The following is a 26,990-nucleotide window of genomic DNA, read 5'->3' as shown; positions in this document are numbered from 1 at the left end:
TCACATCACATGATATCGCCAGTCAATGACGGCAGATATTCAGAGCACAGGACATGTGATGACAGCCAATAGCAACATCACTATCAAGTAGTACGAACTCAAAAATAGGAAAAGTTAATGGCTTAAATTAATACACATAAGAGGATAGGTACCAGAAAAGCTAAGCCTGCATATATAGTACCGGTCCTTTTTCGCTCGTGTTATTCTTTAAGATATATCAAACAGAAATGTGCCACTAAAATTTTAAACAATGATATAGATATCCACTCTTCTGGACCCAAATTTTTTCTGAGTAGTTGGTCATCAAAGTGTTAAGTTTTGAAACAGAGTCTATGCTCCATGACTTAAGAAATTCATTGCACATTCTCACACATATCCTAATTCATCTTGCGTAAAAGTAAATTTACTTTGAGGTAACACTTCTTACACCACCATGCATAATATTTTTCCACAACTTGTTAGAAATGTAAACAGTTGCAACATCAGCCTCACACAAAGCAGTTTGTTGTTACAAAGTATTGTACTGTCTTCATCCTAATGTATCTGAAACATATTGTTGCCAGCATGAGATTGTGTGCGCACTTTGTTTTGTTGTTGTAAATGGCACATTTTTGTTGTCTTTAAGTTTTATTTTAGTGTTTTCCCCTCTTATGTTTTATTGCTGCAGCATTATTCTGCAGTTGCGGGCTGGAGTAAAATTCTTTGTTAGAGTATCAGTTCTTACCAGCCACAGTTACAAAAAATTAACTGAAAAGTAAAACAATGAAAAATTTCCTGATTTTCTCTTGGATGAAAAATTTTCCAGGTTTTTCCTGACTTCCCAGTTGTCCTGGGGCATATACACCCTGTCATATGCCATGTTGAGAAAACCATTTTGAAAGGCATATGGTTCACCAGCTCTCACTCTTTCTCATAAACTGTAGTTTCCGTAACTTACTAATCACCGGCATCATAGCAACATTTCATACAGTACACCCAAAAATGTTATAATAAATATCTGAGCCCTGGAAACTACAGGTTGTCCTAACAAGAGCACAATCTAAACCAAGAAGGAAGGAAACACAGTGAAACTGTCAGATGTAAAACAGAAAGGCTATGCCTATCAGAGAGTATACTATAGCACACGTTTACAAGGCATGCAATAAAAGCAGAAAGCAATGACAAACTACAGCTGACTCAAATTATGAATTTCCAGCAAAATAAGGATGCTGAAAGTATCAAACAATGAAAAATCCAGGATGGAATGTAACAATATTATGAAAAGGAAAGTTGCTACTTACCACGTAGTAGAGATGCAGTCACAGTTAGGCACAACAAAAAGACTGTCACCTTACTTTATTTTTGACAGTCATTTTGTTGTGCCTATCTGTGAATCTGCATCTCTGCTATACGGTGAGTAGCAACTTTCCTATTCATCATATTTATGCTGAAGGTATGAATTTCCAGCAAAATGAGGATGCTGGAAGTTTCAAGTAACTTTATATTTTCTGGGTCCCCTTACAGGAAACAGTGGCTACATGAAACGAAAGAAGACAATAATAGTGTAACAATGGAAAGTTCAGATTGGAATATCAACACTGTTAAAAAGTGGATAAATTGCTACTCTTCATGAGGGTGACATATTGAGTTGCAGACTGGAGCAATGTAAAGACATTTAGCTTTCAGCCAAAGTCTACTTCAGAAAAGAAAACAAGCACATGTTCACGCAAGAAAACACACCTCACATGCGCAAATTATCACTATCTCCAGCTGCTCTGGCCAGGATACAACTGTCACTTTGAACAAAAGCAGCAATCTGGGAGGGGGACAAGGGAAGGGGGAGGGGGAGGGATATCAGAATATGGGAGAGGGTGCAAAGATGCACTGTTTGGCGGAGTGTGCAGGGCTAAAATGCAGCAGGCCAAGGCTGACAGATGCAGCATCAGGAAACTTTGGAGGGGTGTTTTTGGCAGCTAAGGAAAAGGAAGTGGAAAAGGAGAGAAGGGGAGAAAGACTTGTGTGCAAGTTGGCAGAGAACTACACACAATGAGTGTGAGGGGATGTGGATCGAGGGGAGAGTAATAGGACAGAGGGTGCGGACACTGTCGATTAGAGGGTGTGGGAACAGTAGGTTACCATAGGTTACGGCCGGGATAATTTTGGGTGCAGTTCAGAAAAGCTGATGGTGGAAGGGAGGATCCAAATGGCTCGGACTGTGAAGCAGCCAATGAAATCAATATGTTATGTTCAGGTGCACGTTGTGGGTCCATTTTACTCTTGGCCAAAAGTTTGGCAGTGGCCTTTCATCCTGGTGGACAACTGGTTGGTTGTCATACCAATATAAAAAGCTGTGTAATGATTGCAATAGAGCTGGTATATGACATGGCTGCTTTCACAGGTGGCCTGGTCTCTGATGGGGTAGGATAAGCCTGTAACAAGACTGGAGTAAGAACTTATAGATGAGTGGATTGGATAGATTTTGCATCTGAGTCCATCCACTGTGGCAAGAGGGCTGGGATTGGGAGTAGCATAAGGATGGACTACGAAGTTGTGGAGATTGGGTGGGCAAAAGGAAACCACTTTAGGAGGATTGGGAAGGAACTCGCGTAGGATGTCCCTCATTTCAGGGCATGATGATAGGTAACCAAAGCCCTGGTGAAAGAGGGGGTCCAGTTCCAGTCTGGGTTGGTATTGGATGACGAAGGACATACATCTTTGTAGCTGTCCTTGGGGGTGGTCTGTATTAATGATGCATGGTGAAAGAGCACAGGAAATCTGTTTGCAACTAGGTCTGGAGGATAGTGCTGCCAGTGAAGACGCTGGTGAAACTTTCCACATACTGGAAAAGGAAGTTCTTGTCACTGTAGATATGCCTTCCTCTGGAGCCAGGCTGTATGAGAGGCATACTTCATTGTGGAAGGAATGGTGAGGTGTGGATGGAGCCATCAGTGATGAGATAGTCAATATACAGGACCTCTCTCCCATATAGCTTGGCGGCCCAGAGACAGACAACAACTCCCTTGCCCAATGTGGATAGAGGTGTGATCAGGGAGGAGGTGGCCAACATATAGCAAATCCTTCTATGCAGCCTGGCCACCGTGGGATGGGCATCAACTCCCTTGCGCAGTATGCTGAACCTCTCACAAAGGCTGTTACAGACAGGCAATATCCCAAGACCCAGTCCACAGACAGATTTCCCATGCCATATCACCACAGACCCCCATCCCCAATCCACCCACCACTTCCAGTCCTATCACAGGCTTACCCTACCCTATTAGAGGGAGGGTCACCTGTGAAAGCAGCCATGTCATATACCAGCTTTGCTACAATCATTGCACAGTTTTCTCTATTAGTATGACTAGCAGCAAGCTGTCCACATGGGTGAATGGCCACAGCCATACTATGGCCAAGAATGTAAAATGGACCCACCCCTGTGGCACAACATGCAGCTGAACATAACATGCTTGATTTCAATGGCTGGTTCACAACCCTGGCCATCTGAATCCTCCCATCCACCGCTAGATTTTCTGAACTGTGCATGTGAGAATTATCCTTGTGAAATTATCCCAGACTCAACATTTGGTAACCTACTGTTCCCATATCTTCTGTCTACCCAACTCACGTCCCCTCACCATCCCATCACTATGCAACGCTCTGCCAACACACCCATCAATCTTTTCCCCTTCTTTTCCTCTTCCACATCCCATTCCTGCCATGCCCCCCCCCCCTCTCGTCCACAGCCACTTGATGCTGCACCTGGCAGCCTTGCCCTGCTACCATCTAGTTCCTGCACAGTGTCTGACAGCACTCTTTGCAAACCCCCCTCCTGGATTGCTACTTTTGTTCAAAGTGACAGTTGTATTCTGAACAGAGTGGCCAGAGACAACGGTCATGTGTGCTTTCTTGTGTGAATGTCTGTGTGATTTCTTATCTAGTCTGAAGAACATTTTGGTCGAAAGCTAAATGTGGAATAGTCTTTCTGTTGTGCCTGTCTGCAGCTCAACATGTCATTTGACAGTAGTAGCAATCTGTCTTTTCCAAAATATTGCCAATAATGATTCATGTGATCAAAAAATATCAACACAAAAACAGCAGTGGGAAGTAACAAACATACACTAAACCACAAAAACAATACAACAACAAATTTCAGGAAGCAGCAACCAGCAGTTGTGTCTAGAATTCTTGTTTTTTTGTTAACTACATATGAAACTAGTAAATCGTAACTTTTGATTTAACTGATATCAGAGCATGCTGCTGCTCCACTGTATAGTATACAATGGTAAAGAAAAAGCCATAATAAAAAAAATTCAAAAGTGATCTCACTCGTTGCAGGGCAACTTTACATTAAATATTGTATCCTATGGCATCATAATTAGGAGTACAGAACTTACCGACTGTGTACTGACTGCAATCCTGAATCTTAGTAATTGTAGCTTCTAGTTGTTCTTTTCTTTCAGGATGCTTTACTTCACATACAGCTCCCACCTGCAGCAATATTGGACAAAATAAAATATATTATTTAGAATCAAAAGAAACACAATGATTAACTGCTATGTAAAGTTAACTAAGAATTAACAATTCACTTGGGTTCAACATCTCAACAATTTCCAACGACAGGTCCAATGTAGCAGTCCTCTGCAAGGCTCTTTATCTCTGCATGACTATAGCAGCCTGCATCCATTTGAACCTGCTTACTGTATTCACCGCTTTATCTCCCTCTGGCAATTTTACCCCATGCACTTACCCTCCAATACCCTACCAATACTTGCTGCCTCAGGATGTGTCCTATCAACAAATCCCCTTTTTTAGGGATGTTGTGCCACAAATTCATTTTTCCCAAACCGATTCAGTATCACTTCATTTGTTATTCAATCTACCCATCTAATCTTCAGCATTTTTCCACAGAAAATTATTTCAAAAGCTTCTGTTCTATTCCTGTCTGAATTGCTTATCATTCATGTTTTGCTTCCAAACAGTGCTACACCCAACACACACACTTTCAGAAAAAGACTTCCTAACACATAAATTGATATTAGATCCTCTTTTTCATAAATGCTTTTCTTGCTAATGCGAATCTGTATGTTATATCCTCTCCACTTTATCACTAATCAATTATTTTACTATCCAAATAACAAAACTCAACAACTGCTTTCAGTTTCTCATTTCCTAACCTAATTCCATCAGTGTCACTTGATTTAAATTGATAACATTCCATTACACTTGTTTTACTTTTGTTGATATTCATCACATAATCTCCTTTCAAAACACTATCTACTCCGTTAAATTGTTTTTCCAAATCCTTTGCCACATCTGACAGAATTACAATGTCATCAGCAAACTGCCAGGTTTTTATTTCTTCTCCATGAACTTCATGTGAATTCCCACAATTCTCCTTTGCTTTTCTTGCTCAAGGTATACATTGATCATCATCAGGGAGACTTAACAATACTGTTTCAATCCCTTCTCAACTACCGCTTCCCTTTCACGCATCCCTGCTATCCTAAGAATTTCAAAATGTGTAATCCGATCAACGTTGTCGAAAGCTTTCCCTAAATCTACAATATTACCAGTAGAACTTCAAAAATGTAATACAGGCCACTTTGTCAAAAGATTACCCTAAATCTACAAACGCTAGAAACCTAGGTTTGGCTTTTTTCAGCCTATCTTTTAGGCTAAGTCTTAAGGTCAGTATTGGCTCACATGTTCCTACATTTCTCTGGAACCCAAACTAATCTTACCAAGATCTGCTTCTGGAAGTTTATCTATTCTTCTGCATACAACTCATGTCGATATTTATAATGTAGGGAAAGACAGATTGCTACTGACTATAAAGAAGGCACGTAATGTTGCAGACATGCACAATTAAAAAAAGACACTTACACAACGTTTTTGGCCAGAGCCTTCATCAGTAAGAGAGACACACACACATCATTCTCTCTCTTAGTGACGAAGGCTGTGGCCGAAAGATTTATGTAAGTGTTTTAATTGTGCCTGTCTGCAACTTGATGTGTCTTCTTTACAGTTAATAGCAATCTATCTTTTCCTACATTATTGATATTCCTACCTGGAATTTCCATGTCAATATTTTGCAGCTGTGACTTACAATACTGATGGTTCGGTCGTATTCACACTTGTTTTCTATGGAATGGGAACTAATATACTCTTTCTTAAGTCTGGGAGTATTTTGCCTGTCTCGTACATCTTGCACAGCACGTGGAATAGTTTTATCATAGCTGGCTCTACCAAGAATCTTAATAATTCTGAGGGAATGTCGTCTATTACATGAGCCTTTTCCTACTTAAGTCTTTCAGTGCTCTGTCAAATTATTCTTGCAGCAACATTCCCCATCTTGTCTTCACCTACTTCCTCTTATATCTCTATAACCTGGTCCTCCAGTTTGTTTGCCTTAGGTCACTCTTTATATTCGTTCCACCATTCAGCTTTACCTTCTTTACTTAGTGCTGGCATGATATTCATACAGGTGCTTCTCTTTTTCTCAACAGGTCTCTGTTTTCCTACAGACAGCATCTATCTTTCCCTTATATATATATGCATTACTCTACAGTCTTCAATTGTTTCCTCTAGCCATTACTGTTGAGCCATTTTGCACTTCTTGTCCATCATCTTTTTTAGATGTCTGTATTCCCTTTCATGTGCATCATTAGCTGCAATTTTATGATTTCTGCTTTCGTACGTTAATTCAATATGTCTATCATTATCCCAGGATTTCTACTGAACTTTAAATTTTTCCGTATTTGATTCTTTGCTGCATTCATAATTTTGTATCTCATGGCTACCCTTACATCATCTACTGTGTTCCTTAGCCCTGTTTCATTCCAGTATCTCCTGATTCTCCCTCAAACTCTCGACAGCCTCTGGTTCCTTGAATTTACCCATATCCCATTTCCTTAATTTCCAACCTTTCTGCCATTTCATTCGTTTCAGTCTGTAGTTCATAACTAATAAATTATAGTCAGAGTCCACATTTGTCCGTGGATATGTCGTACTGTTTAAAATTGGGTTTCGAAATACTGATTTACTATATGATCAATCTGAAATGTGCCAGTGTATCCAGGTCTCTTCCATGTATATAATCTATTTTCATGATTCTTAAACCAAGTGTTAGCAAAGACTAAATCAGGCTCTGTGACAAAATTCCACCAGTCAGTTTCCTTGTTTATTCCTCTTCCCCAGTCCATGTTTTCTACAGTTTTTTTCCTTTTCTTTCTTTTTCTAATACTGAATTCCAGTCATCTATAACAAATTTTCATTGTCTTTAACTATCCGAATAATTCTCTTTATCCCATCATACATTCTTTCAATCCCTTGACCATGTGCAGAGTTAGCATATGAGCTTGTACTATTGTAGTGAGTGTTGGTTTCGTGTATATCTTGGCTACGATAATGCATTCACTATGCTATTCATCGTAGCTACCAATACGCCTACTTTCTTACTCATTATTAGGACTACTCACGTATTATCCCATTTTATTGTGTGTTTATAACCCTGTACTGACCTGAACCCAAGTCCTGTTCTTTCTCCCACTACAATTCACAAATTCCAACCACAACTTCAACCTATCTTTTTTTTCAATCTCTAACCTACCTACCCAACTGAAGGATCTAACATTCCACACACCGTAAAATGCCAGTTTTGGCTTTCCTCATGACATTCTCCTAAGTAGTCCCTGCCCCGAGATCTGAATAGGGGACTACTTTACCCCCAGAATATTTTCACCTAAGAGGATGCCACCAACATCAGGAAACACTACATGCCCTTGGGGGAGGTGAGAGACCGGGGGGGGGGGGGGGTTATAGCTGCCATTTCTATTTGCTTTCAGCTGTTCGCTGTAGCAGCATAGCAAAGCTATGTTAGTTAATGTGACAAGGCCAGATCAGTTAATCATCTGGACTGTTGCCCCCACATCTACTGAGAACGCTGCCCCTTTTCAGGAGCTGTGTGTTAATCTGGCCTTTCCGGAGATACCTCTCCATTGTGATTGCATCTATGATACGATTACCTTCATCATTGAGGCACACGAGCCACCCCACCTCGGAAAGGTCTGCAGTTCACAGGAAGCGGGAGGTGTGGAAACTATCCCTCAGTGTACAGAAAGGATGTACATATAATTCCATGCTTTTGCCTGTGATGGCAGTCCAAATAAAATTATTAAGCATGTCTCACAGTTCCATCCAGTCACTTGTTGACCAGTCTGGTGTGGCAACTGACAATAGCAAAACAAAAGCCGAAGTTTTAAATTTCACATTTAAGGTATCATTCATGTAAGAGAATTGTATGAATATACTGCCATTTGACCATCAAACAGACTCTGGTACAGACAACATCATAATCAGCATCCCTGGTATGGAGAAACAACTGAAAGAGTAGAAAACAAATGTCACCAGGTCCAGATGGAATCCAAATTCAGGTATCCACAGAGTAGTATACAGCACTGCCACCTTACCTAGCTTACATTTACTGCAAATCTCTCGCCTGGCGCAAAGTCCCAAGTGACTGGAAAAAAGTGCAGGTGACTCCGGTGTATAGGAAGTGCACACTAACAGACTCATAAAATTACAGACCAATATCCCTACCATCGGTTTACTAGAGAATCCTTGAACACATTTCCAGTTTGAATGTAATAAATTTTTTTGAGACAGAGAATCTTATGTACACATATAATCATGGTCTCAGAAAGCACTGCTTGTCCAAAACTCAGTTTTCCCTTTTTTCATTATTAACAGCGAACTATGGAAGAAAGGCAACAGACAGATACCGTATTTCTAGATTTCGGGAAAGTCTTTGACACAGAGCCCAGGATGTTGACCTTGATGAGTGTTCATTCAAGACAAGAAGTGCCCCAGGGAAGTGTGATAGGACCACTGCTGTTCTCTATACATAAATGATTTGGGGAAGTGGATGGGCAGCAATCTGCGGTTGTTTACTAGTGATGATGTGGTGTATGGTATGGTGTCGAAGTTGAGTGACTGTAGGAGGATACAAGATGACTTAGACAAAATTTCTATGTGGATGAGTAGGAAAAATAAACCCGTAATGTTAGGACACAGCATTACTAGTGTCCTGCTTGACACAGTCACATCATTTAAATACCTGGGCGATATGAAGTCAAACAAACATGTAAGATTGTGGTAGGCAAGACAAATGGTCTACTTTTGTTTAGTAGGCGAATTCTCTGAAAGGGTTGTTCATCTGCACAGGAGACTGCATCTAGTATGCTAGTGCTACCTATTCTTGAGTACTGCTAGAGTGTTTGGGAACAGTACCATATTAGATTAAAGGAAGCCATCAAAGCAATTCAGAAGCAGGCTGCTAGGTTTGTTACTGGTAGGTTCGAACAACATGCAAGTGTTACGGACATGCTTCAGGAATTCGAATGAGGAGTCCTGGAGGGGAAGTAACATTCTTTTCGAGGAACACTAGTGAGAAAATTTATAGAACCGACATTTGATGCTGACTTCAGAACAATTCTACTGCCTCCAACATACACTGCACTTAAGGACCACAAAGATAACATATGAGAAGTTAGGGCTCATACGGAGGCATATAGACAGTTGTTTTCCCCCCTCTCTCCATTTACGAGTCGAAAACAAAAGGAAATGATAGTACCGGTACAGGGTACCATCCAACACATGCTGTACAGTGGATTTCGTAGTATTGATGTAGATGTACAATGATTAACCTTTGCTATGGTAAATATGACATGTCCACAACTCAGAATTCTTTTCACTTCATGATATAATTAAATATTTCTAAGAACCGCCTTATGACAGAAAAACAGATAAAAAATCAGTGTAAAAAAATTAAGTGGAATACAAGTTGAACAAAGAAAAGGTACGCTGCTGCCCATTAAGCCTGCAACACCAGGATGGATAGAAAATAAGTAAATTTTACTTATTAAACAATGAAAAATCCGTCTACTGTTGGCAAAGGCAAATGGTCGAAAGCTTTAATTGTGTCTTTTTGTGGTGCCTATCTGTGACTCAGCATCTCCGTTATATGGTGATTAGTAACTTTCCTTTTATAAACTTTACTTATTGTGTGTATACAGTAAATTTATGGATGGTTTGGGTGTTTACAGAGTATGAAATTTAGTAGACAGAGCTGTCATCACCTGCGCAACAAAGGCTCTATCCCAGCTGGGCATGAGTCGAACTGAGTATGGATGACAGGTACAGATACCTCACTCCATGCTGCTTCAGCTATATGACAAGAGTTCATCAATTGCCATGGCTGGCAAGCTGCAGCATGTCAGCTTCTTAGCAATCCACATTTCAGTCTCTCTAGTGGGTGATATCTGAACAATGTGCTGGACCCATAATCACATCTCTCTAATGAGTGAGATATCTTATCAGTGTTTTGGCCAGCAGCACAACTGAACACCCTCTGCCTCAAGGTAGGATACGACAGCAGGGGCAACATGTAGTCTTGTATTATATCGTTGAAGATATGTTGAAGATATGGCACAGCCACTGGCCTTAAAATGTCAGAAGGTAATGCCTGCTGTCCACATTACTAGGTTTGGGAACCAGAAGTGGTGGTGATGTGCAATCAATGCCATTAAATACAACCACATGAAAGGTGCTGGGGCTGTGAGGACGACGTGGTGGTGGGGGTGGTTGTTGTTTGGGGGGGAGGGGGTTGGATGAATCTGGCAACATTAATTTCTTCTTGTGGATTCCATCCACTGTGGCGAATGGAGAAGTCAGAACCATCTAAAGAGAGAATGTAGTGTCATTCTTGTGTCCAGTACTGACATTGGACACATCACTGATGGCTTATTCTCTGTAACTATGGTCACTGTGCTTAACAGTAATTGGCGCTCCAGGTGTCATCTCTAATTCTGTGTGGTAGGTTCTCTTGCTGTATACAAGCCCATCACCTGACCCTAAGTATGTGACACGACTGTACAATCTGCACAGTTGGGCAAAGGGCTGCCAAGATTGTGCATGTCATTGAGTTTGCTTTCCTGAGGGCATTCACTCCATATTCATATGACTGACATGGAATCCCGACCAAAAAGGACAGCAATATCATACACTGATAAGCCACAGCCTCAATATGTCACGGCTCTGCTGCTCTCAAATACCAACACTCTCCTCCTCCTTTAGCTGTCATAACAGCATCTTCTCATAAATAACCTCCGTTCAAATGTCATTTCTACTTAATTCTGTCATTTAATTCCTTGTACACACAACGTAAGTGGTGTTACTCCTACCTGCTTTGTGTGGCTGTGCTGAAACACTAAACATTTGCATAGCCAAGCATGTAGTACACATTAGGCATACGCCTAATTAATATTTGTCAGCTGCCAGCTTCATGGTATTGTTTTAATTTTAATGGCCAACAGTATAAATGCCACAGATCAAAGTACCCCATAAATGATAAACTTACTGTCACAAGACACTCTACAGTACTTCAAAACAGACATAACATAGAAATAGAAATTTTTGGCAATCTATTATATTTTGCATCAACATTTTTGAATTTTCTGAATATTTTACCACAGAGTAAAGATAACATGCATTTTAACAGCATTCTGAATATCCACACTAAAGAATACACTGTACTCCCTAACAATTGGCATGTGCAAAACAGCACACCATGTTCTCCCCATGTCCCATCAAAGTTGCTACTTGTACAATTTTGATTAGAAATGGAGGAAATTAGGATTTTTCAAAGATGATGAATTCTATAGCCGCAGGCTCTGGAGAAAACAATTCAGCATCGATTTATTTTTTTGCAATACATGTGCTACACCACTGCACACAATACTGATTTCTGATAGATGAAATTAAAAAGCAGCCTCACTGCAACTACAGAGAAGAATATGGAAAATTAATGTGTTGCAAAAAGCATAACTGAATTAATTTCAAGGGTGAAATCTCTATCAATGTGATTAAAATTAAGTACTTGTGTGTGTTCATATTTTTAACCGATAAGTAATACTTCTATGACATAAATTTATGCTATCATTAGCTAACAGGTAAAGCTTCACTTTGTCTCTACATAATTTGTATTTTCTAGAAACGATCGACACAAAATGGTGCACAGTAACTTGCTCTCAACGAACGAAATCCTTAATTTCGTATTAGGCCTATACATATGACAACCAAAATGTTGTGCTTATGCGAATTTTTGAGAAATTTAAATAATGTTTACGCTGAAGTCACAACCGAACAGCGGCGCTCAATTGAAGGCTGGGGGTAGCAATCAAACATAAAACATAACTCAGTTGCCGTCACGTCTTTATATGTGATAGTGTGGAGAAAAGAAAATAGACGTCTGATATATGAACTAGAGATTAAACGTTTCTCTACATGTTCTCCCAACAAAATAAGAACGGAATCAGACCGTAAAAATAAATGAAGTTCACAGATTTATGTTGTAAAAATTAAACAACGCAAAATGAAAATGCGTTGACCCAAAAAATCTTCAACAAAATGAGCGACTCCATAGTAATTGTGCCGGTTAAAAAATATAATTTATATATACTATTTCATCAAAAAATAAGTGGCGGCTTATTTGCCGCATCCGCGACACGAATTCGAAAAAGATGTAAAAAAAGACACGAACGTCAACGGGGTAAGTCGGGGGGAGGGGGGGGGAGGTACCGTTAAGTGTATTATAATCAATAAGACTAAAATATAGAGAAGTATATAGAGAAGTAGTTACGGTAATTTCTCGTATTCAGCCGCAATGTCACGAAGAGAAAATCGTAATTAATCCGGGAAACTAGCACGCATCGATTGGGCACTACGTCAACAATGCAATGAGACATACCTTAAAAACTACAAACAATTAAAGCAAACAGCACGTGGCGTAAGAATGCAAAGAAAAAGTTTTGAAAATTTTTGACGATACTAACTAAATTACATCACAAGAATTACATAACGTGGGTTTATTTTAATACAATGAGATAATTACTAATATGACAAGTTACACGAGTTTACTGTGTTTTTAACTCATGACGAAACAGCTGCAATAACATTAGCTAGACTTGTCTTATGTAGTCCTAAAATACTTCGCAAATGACGTGCGCAAAAAGATCCATCATTGTTGAAGCATGTGGACAGCGAAAAGGAATGTTTAAAAAAGGATTCTGATATGTACGTGTGCTGCAGAGGGTGTTTACGACATTATTGAAATGGCGACGAATTGCCGAACAGTAGCCAACAAACGGAGCGTATAATACGTAGTGTCATTACGTGCGGACTCAAGATGGCGCTTCCAAACACATTACGGCATGTTTCACTGCGATCGATACGGTTCTCCGACAGCTGTTGTGATAAACTAATTTAGGATTAGTCATGTGAAGGTGGTTACTTGTTCTTTGCAAAAGTCATGCAGCCAATGTAATCACTTCACTGTTGCGAACAAGCTAGTAACAAAATGTTATTTCCATTTAACTGTTGCTGGCTAATACATACGAGAAAAGAAGCACTTGTAATGAACATTTTTCGGTTGTTACTATTACGCAGGTGAGTATACAAATCAGGTGGGGGAATGCAGTAGCAGCCCTAATAATGAATGAGAACATGGAATGCGGGGAGCTAGTACAGTGAACGCATTCTAGTAGCCTAGAGAGCCAACCACAATATGACAAGTTCCTATACCGAACAACTCCGTAGTTGAAGAGACGAATAATGTACGGCGAAGAAAGTACAACAAAATCTATTCAAGTTTTTTGAAAGAGTGAACTGCCATTTGATTGTGTACTGTATAAGTAGATCTTCTGCACTGCCGGTCTCCTGTTTTCGGCTTTTATACCGTTATCAAGTGCAAATCTAAAAGTTATTACACCAGTATTATTCATTGTACTTGATAATGACATAAAAGCCGAAATCTAGATAGTACAGAATATAGTAGTGGTACACAGTCAAATGGCAGTTTACTCTTTCAAAAGATTTTGTACGACTGTGGCTCAATACCGTTGAGAACTTTTTATTCAGATAGTTGAGGGGGACGAAGATTTAATTGTGTTGGAAGAATAGAATTCTTTACGAGGAAAAGAAGGAAACATGGTAGGAGGAAGTCGGGGGGGGGGGGGGGGGGGAGGGGCAATTTAATCATTGTCATCATGAAAAAAATTGCATATGTGGAAGAAAACTGAAGGCACCAGAAGGTTTCTGATAGATAATATACAATCAGATATCAAAATGAAACTGCAAGCCATTTTCATGTGCAGGTATGATCATTGTCATCATGAAAAGATTGCATATGTGGAAGAAAACTGAAGGCACCAGAAGGTTTCTGATAGATAATATACAATCAGATATCAAAATGAAACTGCAAGCCATTTTCATGTGCAGGTATGACCATAATTAATTAACAATGAACTGCAGACCAAAACTGAAGAAAAGTAAGAAATTAAGGGTGTGAGGCCTGCTTAAATTGAAAGAACCAGAGACCGCTGGAAATTTCAAGAGAAAGCATCAGGCAGTGTGTTACCTGTACTGAAAAAGTGAATGCAGAACAACAACAAATAGGCAAGATGACAAGCCCTAGTAGAAATCCTTGGACAGCACTTTGTATATCCAATATAACTGAAGCAAGGAGGAAACAAAAAAATTCCACAGGGAATGATGGCATCCAGAAAGCACGACAGATGAAATGCAAAAATGGCATAATCCATATCACTACAGTCTGTGATGTTATTGAATTTAGCATATGTTAAAATTTAGAAGTAAGACACGTATTTTTTGTTTTCTCCAAAAAAATTCCTGCCCCTAAAGAAAAGCAATGAAGTTGCTAATCTTGGAAATTTTTTTAAAAAGCTGTATCTATATAACAGTTCTAGATGTTCTGTTAGTGTTTTTTTATTTGTAAGATAATTGGTTTATAATTACAATGGTATCCTCCATTCGGACATATCTGTGAAAGTTCTTTTACTGTTGCCTTTGAATTTTATTTATAATTTACAGAAAAAAAATTGTTTTCTGTTGATTAGTACCATGTAGTACAACATTCTCTGTAAATGAGAGCTTCCAGCTTTAAGTTGGACAGGTTTTATTTTAAAAAATCATTTTTTGTAACTTTCAAGGGTAATTTGTGTCTTCACTGAAGTTGTTTCTTACTAATTTCTTTGTTACGCTGTTTATTTATATTGTATTTGTTGCAGTTATTTCTTGCACTTTGTGGTTTCTTGTCAGTTTCTTTGTCATGGTTGTTCATTGCAAGTTTCTGTATTGTAGTTGTTCTGTGCTAATTTGTTTACTGAAGAGGCTTCTAAGAAATCTGAGACCAACCAGGGAGTTCTGTGTTTTCGTGAGGAATTTGCCAGTTGACACAGTTGCAGTGTGTTTTGCGAAAAGAACTGTTTGAAATGTCTTCTGACTGGGGCCACAGGAGAATGAAGTTTGGTGACTATTTGCATACCCATAAAAGAGTGATACATAACACAAACAAAAAACAGACCTTGTTCAGGTTGGGAATAAGTGTTCTCATTTGAAGTCTGTTTCAAAGTGAAGATGTTTCCAGCTATGACTTTCTGAACAAGGTGAAGCCTCCCATGGCGCAGATGATGCAGATTTTGCATCAACAGAAGAAGAATTAAGTCAGTCAACTACAGAGGTCGGTGTTAGTCCTGTTAAGAAGTAGGCGTTAGTCCTATTAAGATACCTTGGTCAGTGAAGTTGAGTCATAAGCTGCTCTGTGCATCAAGAAAGTGCAGAGAAATTACTAAAGCTATGGATAAATACACTACAGCAAAACTGACCACACTCTTCAAAGTAGAAATTCCATCTTCAGAAAAAATGAACCAAAGCACTCCCGCACCTCTTGCCAGGAATTTTTCACAAATATCAATTCAGCTGTTGAATACTGTGCATCCTACAGTGAATAGGTGCAAGTTTTAACTGTTATTCCAGAAACATTATCAAAGAAAACAATTTTGAACCACATTTCATTGGTATCAAAGTAGATGGTAGACAAATCAAGATATGTGAGGTCTGTAAAAGGAGTCTAGGGAAGACCAGATCTGTATTACGGTCATCCTGTTGAAGCAGCTTAAGTGTTCAAGTAGTGCAGTCATTTTATCTGGAAGATAAACGGGACTGTTCTCGCCAGAGTGCCAACAAAAAGAGACACTATAACTGTAACTGTTGAAGGTAAAAATCTTAAAGTAAAGAGGTACATGACTCGCAATATTAAAGAAACTTTTGCAGTTTATAAGAGCAACTGTACAACTTCACATATTGGAAGGTCAAAATTTTATGCACTACGACCTAAGTGGGTATTTCCACACCTATCTCTAGATGTCTGTGTGTATACTGTGTGAATTTGGAACATTCTGTGGTAACTTTGAAGAACTTACTGGAGCACACGACATATGACACCTTGGTTGGGTGTGTGAAGTCATTAGAAGTCTGCGACATAAAGCAAGAGACTTGTTTGTTTCAAGAATGTGTTGACTGCCATGGAAAGGGAGGACTGCTTTACAGACACTTGGCCTGGAAGACGTAGCAGGTAACTCTGCAGAAATTAAATATGCGACACAGGAGGAAAATGAACTAATTAAGAAAACTGTTGCCTTTGACAGTTTCATTGATAATGATGATGATGAGGTCCCATACTCCGAGGAGCATAGGGAACAACGCGGGAGACCCGCACCACTGTACTAGGCAAGGTCCTGGTGGAGGTGGTTTGCCATTGCCTTCCTCTGACCATAATGGGGATGAATAATGATGATGATGATGAAGACGACGCAACACCCAGTCATCACAAGGCAGGAAAAATCCCTGACCCTGCCGGGAATCGAAATCGGGATCCCGTACGCGAGAACAGGACCGCAAGACCACGAGTGATAAACTTAGTAAATAGTCAGTGAAAGCAGTAACACACCAGCATCTGAAGAAATTGCAACAACAACACATTGCAGAAGTGAAAGGGTGTTTACAGGCTGAAGAACTATGTTTGATGCTTCACTGTGATTTTGCTGAAAGCTGGTCTGTAATTCTCCCTCAAGAAGTACAAGAGTGTCATTGGAGCAATGACCAGGTTTTAATTTTTACATGAGTGACATATTTTTAAAATAAGACCACAAGTGTTGCAGCTATAAGTGATGACACAGGACATGACTCAGCACACACTTTGCTAGTAATGTGTCAAATTTTTCAACTACAAACAGGGGCAGAGAAGATCGTCATTATTTCTGATGGTTTTCTGTTTCTACATTCATCAGGTGTCCAACAGTAATGCAATATGTTATACTTGCATTGAAGTTTTGGGGAATAATGGAGAAAATAAAGTTGTTACTCTTTGCACTATTATGTGAGTAACATCCTTGATCGAAGAGTAAGGGTTGTTGTAATACTCTGTGATTGGTGCTCAGGACAGAATAAGAACAATGCAGTGTTCATAGATCATCAGCATCTCACTCATACTGAATTAAGAGATTAGTTAGTGTCAAAGTAGTATTTCCAATAAGAGCACACTAACATGGGATGTGATAAAAACTTTGGTCTGATAAAAAGAGTTACTGCAGAGTTACCAAAATGCCTTTGAAATCACAAGAATGAGTCTAACACCTTACAAAGTCATCCCTGTTCAACAAGAAAGTGTACGTGATTGAATAACCACCTTAAAAGTATGTTACAAATTGCGGTGTTCTTTCAAGACATGGCAACTCAGAGAACATCTGTTTCTGAAGGAATATATGGTGTTCAAATACAGGATTTCTTACAATTGAATTTTGAGACATCGAGCTCAAGTACAAACCACAGGGATCAGACAAATTCTTATGGCTTAATCATGCACATAGTGTTGTGTAATATGAAATTTTTGAAAGGTCAATCAAGATTATTTTGCAATGGAAGAGCAGCTGAACGGAATGGACAGTGTCTTGAAAGGAGGATATAAGATGAACATCAACAAAAGCAAAACGAGGATAATGGAATGTAGTCTGAGAGTATGTTTCCAGAGTTCCTGCCAAGACCTTGTGAAAATATACACACTAGCATTGTGGTCAAGGCGCAAGAAATTTCTGTTCCAGTCTAGCACATAATGAACCAAAATCAAAGACCAACAAACAGAAACTTCCAGTCTTAAACAACACAAAGGAGGGACGAGAGCTTAGCAAAAAGTGATGGACTTACTACGTTCAGTTCAATGATAGAGATGCATGTCTTTTGCAAGTAGTGTATTTTTTATTGCAAAATTTCAATTGTAATTATTTTTCTAGTGTACATCCTCTACAACCATTAAATTTGGCATTTTAATTATATTAGTTACACTTCATTGGAATGTTTTATGTATTTGTTGTAATCTTGAAAGTTTAAATATCCTCTCCTGAGAAATGTACAAACTGTGACTTGCTCTGTTTTTTTCTGTGGGCTGTTCATATATTTTTATTTAGTATGTGTTGAGGGGCATGAAAGGAAGCAGTGGTTGGGAAGGGAGTGAGACAAGGTTGTAGCCTATCCCCGATGTTATTCAATCTGTATATTGAGCAAGCAGTAAAGGAAACAAAAGAAAAGTTCGGAGTAGGAATTGAAATCCATGGAGAAGAAATAAAAACCTTGAGGTTCACCGATGACATTGTAATTCTGTCAGAGACAGCAAAGGACCTGGAAGAGTAGCTGAACGGAATGGACAGTGTCTTGAAAGGAGGATATAAGATGAACATCAACAAAAGCAAAACTAGGATAATGGAATGTAGTCAAATTAAGTCAGGTGATGCTGAGGGAATTAGATTAGGAATGAGACACTTAAAGTAGTAAAGGAGTTTTGCTATTTGGGGAGCAAAATAACTGATGATGGTCGAAGTAGAGAGGATATAAAATGTAGACTGGCAATGGCAAGGAAAGCGTTTCTGAAGAAGAGAAATTTGTTAACATCGAGTATAGATTTAAGTGTCAGGAAGTCGTTTCTGAAAGTATTTGTATGGAGTGTTGTCATGTATGGAAGTGAAACATGGACAATAAATAGTTTAGACAAGAAGAGAATAGAAGCTTTCGATATGTGGTGCTACAGAAGAATGCTGAAGATTAGATTGGCAGGGGGTAAGTTTCATACATGATCTGTTTGGCTCTTTGAGGGACCTTCTTGTCCCAGATTAGATTTTGTACTTGGTGGAAGAAGCTAGATCATTTTGTTATTGTGTTTAAGACTTCTATTTGGAACTTCCAACGTGTGATATGACGCTGCCCAAATAATTGAAGCTTTTCACACATTCAATCTTCTCCCCCTCCAGTATGATGATACGAGGTGTGGGTGTCCTGCTCATCTTCATTAGCACTGTCTTGTTCCTACTCACAGTTAACTTGAATTTTTTAAATTTTGTGTTCCAGTAACCTAGTCTCCTCTGAACCTCAATTTCCATCACTCCCTAAATGGCAATGTCATGACAAAAAACAAAAGCACTGAGATCTTCATTTTCTTCTTCCTTGATTTCTTTCATGGTTGTGCCCGTAAGTGTGATAAAGAGTAAAAGGGAGAGCAAACTGCCTTGCTGAACACCTCTCTCTCTCTCTCTCTCTCTCTCTCTCTCAAACCATTTTGATCTTCCATCTCCTACTTGTGCACTGCTCTCACAACCATCGTACAGCATCTGGAATTTTTTAATTAACCAGGAACATTATATTTTCTCAAGCATTCCCATATTTTATCCCTTGGTACAATGTCATATGCTTTTTACAAATCCACGAGTAGTACTATTTCCTTTTTCCCAAAACATCTCCATTGTTCCCCTATTACTTCTGAACCTGTGCTGTTGTTCCTCTAACTGGTGTTCTAGAATTTTCCGCTATCTTTTTTCTGTGACCTTTTCCATTATCTTAAGGCATTCATCCGGCACTGTTTTCTTTCCATATCAGCCAGTGTAACCATCGTATTCCAAGGATTCCTGCTGCTTTAATCATATCTGCTGTCAGCTCATCTACTCCAGCTGCCTTCCCACTTTCCATCTGTTTCAGGGAATTCTCAGTTTCTAACCAACAGATTGGATTATGCTCCTCCTCTAATTCAATGACACTGGTGTCACTTTCTTGTGCACCTTCCCCATTCAGTAAGATTTCAAAATAATTCTTCATCTCTTCTCTGATACCCTCAATATCCCTGATAATATCCCCATCCTCTGTTTAAATCACTTTTACATCTTCTCTATCAGATCTTTTACTTTTCAATAACCCATATAGCAGTTTTTGGTTCCCTACGTTTTTTAATTGTGTCTTTTACTCTATCATTCCACCAACTGGTTTCTTTGTCTTTCACTTTATGCTTTGTTTTGCCGCATATATGCACAAAACAAAGGGTAAAGTGAAAGAGAAACAAACCAGTTGGTGGTACGACAGAGTAAAAGATGCAATTAAAAAATGTAATATGGCAAAGAAAAACATGGAGTTAGAAAAAAGAAACCAGAACCAGAGGCTGGTTCCAAAAGATATCAATATAACTTCATAAATGTACATAGCCACATTTGAACGACATCAGACGTTAGGCGATTACTGTGGAGGACATGGAGACGTCACATACCCATATAAGAAAGCTTATCAGCACCTAACAGAGTCTGAAAGGAGCGTCATTGTGGATCTCCACTTAACCAGCTGGTAAAATTGTACAATATTCAGATTTGTGGGGTGCTTGGATGAACTTTTAATGGCCAGATTTTGGACTGCACATGAGGGCACGCATAATTGTCGTCAAGATTCTGGTCAACAACATCTGACTGCCACAAGGGAGGAACGCCATACTCTGTGCCAAGCACAGTGTAATCTGTTCACATCTGCACCTGCCATCCGAGAACAACTAATCATCTCCCTGCAACATTCTGTCCTCCTGCACCACTAGTCGTAGACAAGCAGCAGCCAGATCAGGCAATTATTCTGCAATGCATAGAGTGCCACAGACACAAAATGGCTGCGTTTGAAGCTGTACCAGGACTGGGAAGCTTGTAATGCTGATGAATCGTAGTTTCACCCATCCCAAACGAGACCAATACAGTCACCAATATGACCAATACAGTCACCAATATGACCAATACCATGTAGTATGGCAGTGCCCTGGGGAGAGGTCCCATTGTTTCAATGTTTTGGAGAAGCACAGTGGAGTTAGTCATGCTGTCATAGTGAGGGGAGCCATCAGATATGACTTCAGCTCACCACTGGCAGTTATTGAAGGAACTGTGATGGTAAACCAGTACATCACGGATATCCAGCATCCTCATTTGTTACTGTTCTTGGAACCGTGGTGTCATTTTTCAATAGTACAATGCTCATCCACATGCCACATGTCTATGAACTGTCTGCGTGACGTGGAAGTACGCATGTGGTCTGCAAGATCTGACCTTGACACAATATACATGGGACTAGCTTGTATGTCCATTTTCCAGTGCCAGTATCCAGGATGTAAAGAAGCAGTCACAACAGTCGTCAGCCAGCTTGCCTCAGAAGCAGATACACCAGCTTTAAGATATCCTTCTCAACCGAGTAAGTGCATCCATCGATGCTAGAGGGGCAGAAATGTCAAATGATACATGAGCTCAAACTGCTAAGTTCTTTGTAAATTTGTCGTCATCTTGTAATCACTGAAATTACCTCAAAAATTTCTCAATCCATGAAGTTTAAGTTTGTTTCCTTGTCCCTTTCTGAGTATTTCACTTTTTTTTTTGTCACGCATTGCATTTACAGCACCACTGACCTCTTATAATTTTGTCTAGGAATGAAAACAAAGCAGAACTATTGAGATAAGGGTTACTTTCAGTATATTGTAAATAGTAGTCACTGTTTCACTTTAAACTTTTAGAAACTGTAACTTTTAGAAACACATCATCAAGCACATCGGTACTGAACTGGTAGTAACAGTGTCTCCAGTTGCCAGGTAGCACTTGTAGCATTTGTAAATTAATGGGAGCTGGCACGAAGTCTCGCATGTGCTTACCCATCTTTTGTACAGAGGAAGAGGTTGGTTGGGTTGGTTTTTGGGGACGGAGACCAGACAGCGAGGTCATCGGTCTCATCGGATTAGGGAAGGATGGGGAAGGAAGTCGGCCGTGCCCTTTCAGAGGAACCATCCCGGCATTTGCCTGGAGTGATTTAGGGAAATCACGGAAAACCTAAATCAGGATGGCCGGACGAGGGATTGAACCGTCGTCCTCCCGAATGCACAGAGGAAGAGAAGCAGTTAAAAGGAGTGCAGAATTTGTTTCCTTCATTCGAAAATCTAGCATGTTTGATGCCCAAAAATGATTTCTATGATGCATCCACTTTTGTGTCCAATATTTGGAGGAAAAGGAGGGGGGGGGGGGAGGGGGGTCTGCTCTCTCTTCATTAACGTCCAAACTTGATGGTGGGGTTCTAGGGGACTAATGACCTCCGCAGTTGAGTCCCATAGTGCTCAGAGCCATTTGAACCATTTTTTGATGGTGGGGATTAGTGTTCAATTTTTTCTTGTCTGCAGAAGTATGCTTAACAAAAAAAAAAAATGTGTAACAATCAACAACCACAACACAATTCCTTAATGAAGGCCTCTTCTACCTTGAAATGAAGAATACCATCTTAAGTGGTACTCGTTGCCCACCCAACCATGTTCACCGATACACCACTATTGCTCCCAGTTCTGTACCCCATGCACGAATTACTGTGAGGATAACCTATGATTAAGACCACACAATACCACCTATTTAAGACCGTTCATGGGTCTTTACTGACTGATCAAAAGAAGGACTTCGAAGAAGAGGAGCCACTTTATCTACCAGTTTTACCACAACTACTGTACAACCTTACTCATGTGTATTATCACTGCCTAACAGTGATTCACATTTATTAAAATACTTGCTGAGTACCCAGCATTGCCTGGGTATGTATTTATTCTGATCTCAGCATTGCCTGGGCATGTATTTATTCTAATCTTCTGTAAGTCCATCTCCTCCTTCCCCATCTCTCTGTCCATCTGCACCCCCCCCTCTCTCTCCCCCTCCCTCTCCCCCACCCCCCTTCCTCCTCCTCATGTTACCACACTCACACCAGTCTGAGGCTGTTAGTTCTTACCCCTACAACAGTATTTCTTTCCAATTTGGAACTAATGTGTGTTTCCAAATTTGACAAACTGTTCCAGGGATTTAGGGTGAACTTTTTACTCACGAATTCACCCGCATACACATGTCAAATGCATTTCAAACATACACGTATTTAACAACATTCACACATATGTGTACAGTGTACACACATTTCACCTGTATGTCTAGTGAATTTTTCCAGCAGTTTTCATGTAGCTCAGTGTTTATGACATCGTATCTTCTTAGCTGTTAGGAGCGGTACAACGATACGAGGGTAAGTCAATTATTATCTGCAAAATAGCTACAATATTTTATTGTAATAAAATAGGAAACATACAAGAACATCATTTTTCGACATAGTCTCCTTGTGTTTCAATGCACTTGGTCCATCGTTGTACAAGCTTCCTGATGCCCTCATAAAAGAAGGTTCTGAGTTGAGCTGTGAGCCAGGAATGCACTGCTTCGTCGAGGCAAATTGACGGCCCCTTAATGTCTGTCTGAGTGGACCAAACAGGTGATAGTCAGAAGGGGCAAGATCGGGACTATATGGAGGATGATCCAGTACTTCAATACTTCAAATTGAAGTTTCAGCAGTGTGGGCAGCAGTATGCGGACGGACATTGGGCACCGTCGTGCAACAACGCAACACCTTTTGACATAAATCCTCTGTGTTTGCTTTGAATTGCAGGCTTTAGCCTGGCAGTAAGCATCTCACTGTAATGTACACTGTTTATTCTTGTGCCCCTTTCCCCATATTGTTCCAGTACTGGGCCCTGTGCATCCCAAAAAACCATAAGAATTCCTGCAGACAGTTGGGTCTTTAACTTTTTCTTGCACGGCGAATTTGGATGTTTCGATTCCATACTCTGCCATTTACTCTCCGGCTCATAATGATGGATCATGTTTCGTCACCAGTAATGATCCCGTCTAAGAAGTTGTCCCCTTTGTTACCACAGCGATCCAAATGTTTTTTGCAGATGTCCAAGCGCATTTGTTTATGCAACTGTGCGAGTTGTTTGGGGACCCATCTTGCACAAACTTTATGAGACTCAAGTCTGTAGTGGATGATTTTGTAGGCAGAACCGTGACTAAATTGCAGACGACGTGCCACTTCGTCAATAGTTAATCGTCCGTCTGTCTAAAAGAATCATTTCACGTGAACGCTCAATAGTTTCTTCATTTGTGGCGCTAAACAGTCATCCAGCGCCTTCATCGTGTGTAACACTTGTGCGACCATTTCGGAATTTTTCAATCCATTTACAGACACTCCGTTGTGGCAAAACATAGTTCCCGTAGTGTACTGAAAGTCTTCGATGAATTTCGGTCCCTGATACACCTTCAGACCACAAAAAATGGGTCACTGAACGTTGCTTTTCTTTGGTGCAAATAGCGGAGCAGCCTTGATTAACAGCACAGCAGCAATAACGAAACTAACCTAGCAGCTTGAAAATTGCAAAGATACAACAACAAATAAACAAAGCATGCGTCAACATAAAACAACAGTACTCGCAAAATAAACAAAAATATAACTAAATTGCAGATAATAATTGACTTACCCTGATATAATTTTTCAGACATATCTAGTGGCCGTGAAATGTATAGTGAATGGAGTTAGTAGTAAAGTAGTAATAAATTCAAAATGTGATGCATGATGCAGCAGTTTCTCCCGCATCTCAGTGTTTGTGACAGCATATCTCCTGAACTACGTGTCGAACAATAATATACTTTTTTATGTTCATTCAGTGGCAGATGTCAATATTGTTACAGTAAACTGTTGCAAATATGGTTAGCAGCAACAAAGAATAAATTTAAATGTCTTGCATGATGCAGTAGTTTTTGCGAATCACAGTGTTTATGATGTCATATCTTTTGAAATAAATGTCGTACAAGATGTAATTTTTTTGGTACATTGAGTAGTGTACGTGAATACTCTCTGCAACATGTGTCACAAATACAGTTAGTAATAAAGGAGTAATAAATTAAAAGCGTTGCTTTATGTGGCAGTTTTACAGCATGAATAGTGAAAATGTAGTGAGCGATGAACTTTTTTCTTTTACCACTTCATGGGGTCAACAGTGAGAAAAAGTTTTGTAAGGGTTTGAAATTATGCATTAAGTGCTGCAAGTCTCTAAGTGCTCCCTTTGAACTACTGGATGACTAAAGAATTTACATTCTCATGTCGTGAGCTACACCACTTCTTCACCTCCATGCCCACCCCCAACCCTTTAACAGGTGAGAGATTCTTAAACCTTCAGTGATTCTTTCTAGACTGTAAATTATATGTGTGCCAAGTATGACTGAAATTGGACCAGCAGTTTAGGAGGAGATGTGGAACATATATACATACATATAGTTTTATAATTTGTACGGATGCCAGACTATTATGCCGTGGTTCGATGATTTTCTTGTTAAAACCCAACATTTTGTCCCCATCTGTGGAGGACAACTTCAAGGGGGGGGTTGTGGGCTTTTTTTAAAGGTCTGATTAATACTCTGGCTCGCTACTGACTTAAATAAAATTCCATTTCCATGTGCTCCCACGGTGAGACATGACATCACTTTTTGAAAAGTAGAGTGCATTTGTCGTTGTGGTTGCCATTGTCATCCAAATACCACGTAATTTCACAGCCTCTGCCTTCCAATTAAATTATTGGGGTGTTTGGCAATCTCTGTGGCCTCTGAACAGCCTTTCACAGTATCTGCTCATAGCTGCGAGTACTTGAGTCTTATCAAACTGAATCTGGTGGTGTCCTGGGTGCAAAGCACTTTCTACGACAAATTTTGTTTTTCTCCTGCTACAAAACACTTTTGTAGACAAAAGTGACATTCTGTTTCATGAAGACCTTTCCTATGCAGTCACAAATGTCTTCAACGAATGGCATGAAAACCTTATATTTTTTTGCATATGCCTGTATATCACTACAACCTTGACATTAAATTCAGCCAACCACAGATTGTAATATTGGTGCGACATTTTTGGTGCTGTTCATCACACCAGATATTTCAGTACTTGTGTCATCTGGAAGTTGTGAAGATGTTATTCAAAGGAAGTTAATATTTTCATGTGTGTGTGTGTGTGTGTGTGTGTGTGTGTGTGTGGAGGGGGGGGGGGCAAAAGTGGATTGAAATTGGTAGTTAAACATAGTTGCTGTAAATTTTATAACAGGTAAGTTACAATATTTATGACAAATGTAGGCAGGCCTACACTGACTATAAACCCATTAACAAGACGAATTTCAAAATTTGCTTACAGTACAGGTTGCATGAACCAAATTTCAAATAATGTAATATATACAGCACAAATGTTTGCAATTTAAATAATAAAGTTATTTGAATCAGTACAATTAACTGCATGAAAAAGAGGGAGTGTTATAAATAAGCAACAAAGTTAAACTAAGGTCTCTATGTTTACAGTGATCAAAATGTCTGATATGCAGAATGTGAGGCAAGTGGTACTTTGAACTGTGCCTGCAGTATTCTTGGTTCAGTTGAGTACCTCAGTAGTATTATTGCTGGTCCTAAGCCCAGACAAAGCACGATGTTTTTCCAAACCATTTGAAATCACAAAAAGAGTTTGACAGGGAGATGGGCTCCTGACACTCTTTTTCAGCTGTACATTGCAAAAAATACAAGAACCCCACCAGAAACTGAAACTTCATGAACATTATAATTCTTTAAGGATTGTGACTAAGAAGAATGGTGTAGAAACAGAATGGTTAGCTTTTGCAGATGATATAGCCATGACCTAGAAGATTTTGAAATCGCAACAGAACAAATAAATGTACTCAAAGAAATAGTAAAACAAAATGACTTGCAAAAATATCCTCAGGAAAACAAGAAATAATGTCAAATATCAGGGGCAATATAACACACTCAAACACTATACATTGAACAAATATGACATATGAACAGTATCTGATAGAAGCAATGTAAATAAGTGCTAGAAAATGTAAATAGCTTTCCAAATTGCTTCAAACATATAAAATGAAACTTTTCTAT

The 26,990-nt window shown here is 39.5% G+C and overlaps 1 protein-coding gene across 2 annotated transcripts in view; it reads right to left on the bottom strand.

Moving 5' to 3' along the window:
- The window catches only part of LOC126198471 (AT-rich interactive domain-containing protein 4B-like), a 159,032-nt gene that overhangs the window by 89,428 nt on the left and 42,614 nt on the right, over positions 1–26,990 (bottom strand). For both annotated transcript variants that reach the window (XM_049934821.1, XM_049934831.1), the window contains exon 4: positions 4,371–4,464. In XM_049934821.1, coding sequence (XP_049790778.1) covers positions 4,371–4,464 — 94 coding nt within the window. The remainder of the gene's footprint in view (positions 1–4,370; positions 4,465–26,990) is intronic.

The sequence above is a fragment of the Schistocerca nitens genome, chromosome 1, assembly GCF_023898315.1.
Source record: "Schistocerca nitens isolate TAMUIC-IGC-003100 chromosome 1, iqSchNite1.1, whole genome shotgun sequence".
In the NCBI taxonomy this organism is placed as follows: Eukaryota; Metazoa; Arthropoda; class Insecta; order Orthoptera; family Acrididae; genus Schistocerca; species Schistocerca nitens.
Note: the sequence above shows the minus strand (reverse complement) of the source record. Positions and strands in the feature narration are given on the sequence as shown.